Source organism: Solanum tuberosum, unplaced genomic scaffold, assembly GCF_000226075.1.
Source record: "Solanum tuberosum cultivar DM 1-3 516 R44 unplaced genomic scaffold, SolTub_3.0 scf00505, whole genome shotgun sequence".
NCBI lineage: Eukaryota > Viridiplantae > Streptophyta > Magnoliopsida > Solanales > Solanaceae > Solanum > Solanum tuberosum.
Genome location: NW_006239422.1, coordinates 290,449 through 294,144, shown reverse-complemented (window position 1 = coordinate 294,144; position 3,696 = coordinate 290,449). Strand labels below are relative to the sequence as shown.

The 3,696-nt window shown below is 32.9% G+C and overlaps 1 protein-coding gene across 1 annotated transcript; it reads left to right on the top strand.

Moving 5' to 3' along the window:
• The first annotated feature begins 1,010 nt into the window (after positions 1 to 1,010).
• On the top strand, positions 1,011 to 3,296 carry LOC102587893 (DELLA protein GAI). Its single transcript, NM_001318585.1, is given in 1 exon segment — positions 1,011 to 3,296. A coding segment is annotated over 1 exon segment (1,767 nt). The 5' UTR covers positions 1,011 to 1,260; the 3' UTR covers positions 3,028 to 3,296.
• The last annotated feature ends 400 nt before the right edge of the window (positions 3,297 to 3,696 follow it).

The following is a 3,696-nucleotide window of genomic DNA, read 5'->3' as shown; positions in this document are numbered from 1 at the left end:
TTGTGCACAAAATTCCATCACTTTATTATCCATTTTTTTCATAAAATAATATAATCAAGAGTAGTGTATAGTATAATTAGTACTATATTTACCGACTTAGATTGTAATGGTATAATAACGATTCCTCTAATTTTAATTAAGAAATTTTGCATACGGGTTTCGAAAATGATTTATTTTTAGTTAGAATGGTCGCTTTCATAAATAGATATCTAAAATAACTGAATTGTAAAACGAATATCGAATGTCGGACAAAAAATAAAAATATATTTTTCTTTAATTCATATTAAGTGAATTGTTAATTTTTTTTATAATTCTAAATAAGAAAAATATTCAAAGTTCAACAAAATTATTGAAATCTTTTTTTATATTTCCAATTCATTTATTAAGATTCTTAACTATTTTTTATTTTTTTTTAAAAATTAATCTGAAAATAATCAAAAGATATAGTGAAAAATAGCCTTTAATTTTTACCATACCTAATCAATTCACTTAAGTGGACAACTTTCATTTCAATTTATTTATCCTACTTTTTTTTGTAATTCATTTCAAAAAATGATCTTGTTTGTTTTTTTGATAAGTATTTTATTTTAACTAGACAAATTTAAAATCACAAAATTAAAAAATCTTTTTTATTTTCTATGTGTCGTGACTTATCACTTGGCATGTCAAAACAAAACAAACAAATTGAAACACAAATAGTACTATATTTTTGTAAATAAATCCTAAAAAAAAGGCTAACTATTTAATTTTAACTTTTCACGTGACACATTTCGATACACTCCACACATCTTTAATGTATAACCACAAAACTTTGTATCATGTGTCATGTAACACATGCCACGTCAAAATAAGACAAACAAATTGAAACGAAGATAGTATAGTACTATATATTTTTTCTTTTTGTAAATCTAAAAAAAAAAAAAAAAAAGTGAATATTATTGCTGGCCTGTTTTCTCTTCCTTATCTTCTCCAGTTCCCCTCTGTGCCTCCATTCTTGAAGCTCGCGCCCCTCTTCACGAGCACTTCTTCTTCCCTCACAATCCCCCAAAAAAGATATATTTCAAAAATAATTCAATAAAATAAACAGTCCCTAAAAATCTGAAATCTTTGATGCAAAAAACCAAGCAAAAATATCAGACTTTTTCCTTTCAAACTCCCCCATTGATGCAAAAATAATCCAGCTTTCTTGCTTCTCAAAATCCAGCACTTGTCACTCTTACCCAATAATCTTTAATCTTGAAAAAACCCCATTTGTTAAAAATGAAGAGAGATCGAGATCGAGAAAGAGAGAAAAAATCCTTTAATGGTGGTGTCTCTAATGGCGGTTTTTCAGGTAAAGGTAAGATTTGGGAAGAAGATGAAGAAGAAACACCAGATGCAGGAATGGATGAGCTTTTAGCTGTTTTGGGTTATAAAGTTAAGTCATCTGATATGGCTGATGTTGCTCAAAAACTTGAACAGCTTGAGATGGCTATGGGTACAACTATGGAAGATGGTATCACTCATCTTTCTACTGATACTGTTCATAAAAACCCATCTGATATGGCTGGTTGGGTACAAAGTATGTTATCTTCCATTTCAACAAACTTTGATATGTGTAATCAAGAAAATGAATTAGTCCTTTCTGGTTGTGGTTCTTCTTCTTCAATCATCGATTTCTCCAGAAACGAACAAAATCATCGAACAACCACCATTTCTGATGATGATTTAAGAGCTATACCTGGTGGTGCTGTTTTCAATTCAGATAGCAATAAAAGACAGAGATCAAGTTCAAGTTTTTCAACCTCCATGTTAACAGATTCATCAGCTGCTAGACCTGTTGTACTAGTTGATTCACAAGAAACTGGTGTTCGTCTTGTTCATACTTTAATGGCTTGTGCTGAAGCTGTACAACAAGAAAATCTAACTCTAGCTGATCAACTTGTTAGACATATTGGTATTCTTGCTGTTTCACAATCTGGTGCTATGAGAAAAGTTGCTACTTACTTTGCTGAAGCATTAGCAAGAAGAATCTACAAAATTTATCCACAAGATTCAATTGAATCATCATATACAGATGTTTTACAAATGCATTTCTACGAAACTTGCCCTTATCTCAAATTCGCGCATTTTACTGCAAATCAAGCGATTCTTGAAGCATTTACAGGTTGTAACAAAGTTCATGTCATTGATTTCAGCTTAAAACAGGGTATGCAATGGCCTGCACTTATGCAAGCTTTAGCTTTACGCCCCGGTGGACCGCCTGCATTTAGACTCACCGGAATAGGCCCTCCACAACCGGATAACACAGATGCGTTGCAACAAGTTGGATGGAAGTTGGCTCAGTTAGCTGAAACAATCGGAGTTGAATTCGAATTCAGGGGATTTGTTGCTAATTCATTAGCAGATCTTGATGCAGCTATACTTGATATAAGGCCAAGTGAAACTGAAGCAGTAGCTATAAACTCTGTTTTTGAGCTTCATCGATTGTTATCCCGGCCAGGAGCAATCGAAAAAGTGTTAAATTCTATTAAACAAATTAACCCGAAGATCGTTACTCTTGTTGAACAAGAAGCGAATCATAACGCAGGGGTTTTCATTGATAGATTTAACGAAGCTTTGCATTATTACTCAACCATGTTTGATTCGTTAGAAAGCTCTGGGTCTTCGTCTTCAGCTTCACCAACTGGGATTCTTCCTCAACCTCCGGTGAACAATCAGGATTTGGTGATGTCGGAGGTTTATTTAGGGAGACAGATTTGTAACGTGGTGGCTTGTGAAGGTTCAGATCGAGTTGAACGGCATGAAACACTGAATCAATGGAGGGTTAGGATGAACTCATCTGGGTTCGATCCGGTTCATTTGGGTTCAAATGCGTTCAAACAAGCTTCCATGCTTTTAGCTCTGTTCGCCGGCGGCGATGGTTACAGAGTGGAGGAAAACGATGGGTGTCTTATGTTGGGGTGGCATACACGGCCACTTATAGCAACCTCCGCCTGGAAGCTCTCGCCGGACTCCGGCACCGGCGCCGGAGAAGTTGAGATGTGACTGAGTTAAACTCGAGTGGGTGGGTGGAAGAGACAATGAGAGAGATGTTCCTAAAAGGGTCAAATCAATGTTTTTTACTTTTTAACCTGTTTATTTATAAGTCAGCCTCTTTATTTACTTTTTAACCACTTCTTATATTTTGTTCTAGTTTATTTTATTTTATTTTATCTTATGGTTTATTTTGTGGTTGGTTGGATTTTTTTTCCTCCACTCATTTTGTATGTCAAGGTGTATCTAGAGAGTGATTTGGTGTTTGGGGAAAAAAAAAACTTTTATTTTATATTTTGGCTGATTGGGAGTTGTGAAATAAATAATTTATGTTCTAAGTTTTTTTTCTTCTTTTATTTTAGTACTAGTGTAATTTACTTTTCTTGTTTAATAATTTGAATATGTATCATACATAATGGATATTCACTATTTAAAGTTTGGTAAAATAAACACATAGTATTATTATGTTTGATATTTATATTAAAATTTTAAAGAACTTGAACTTTAAATCTTAAATTGAAAATATTTTTTTTTTAACTATCTCACTACGATCCATGTCGATACGAAAGAATATATTCACTTGACTATATATACAGTAACAAGGAAGTTAGAAAGAAGTCAAATAAGGAGTAATATATTCCAAGTCTTGTATAGTTTGGTTGTTATTTATACTTCATTTAA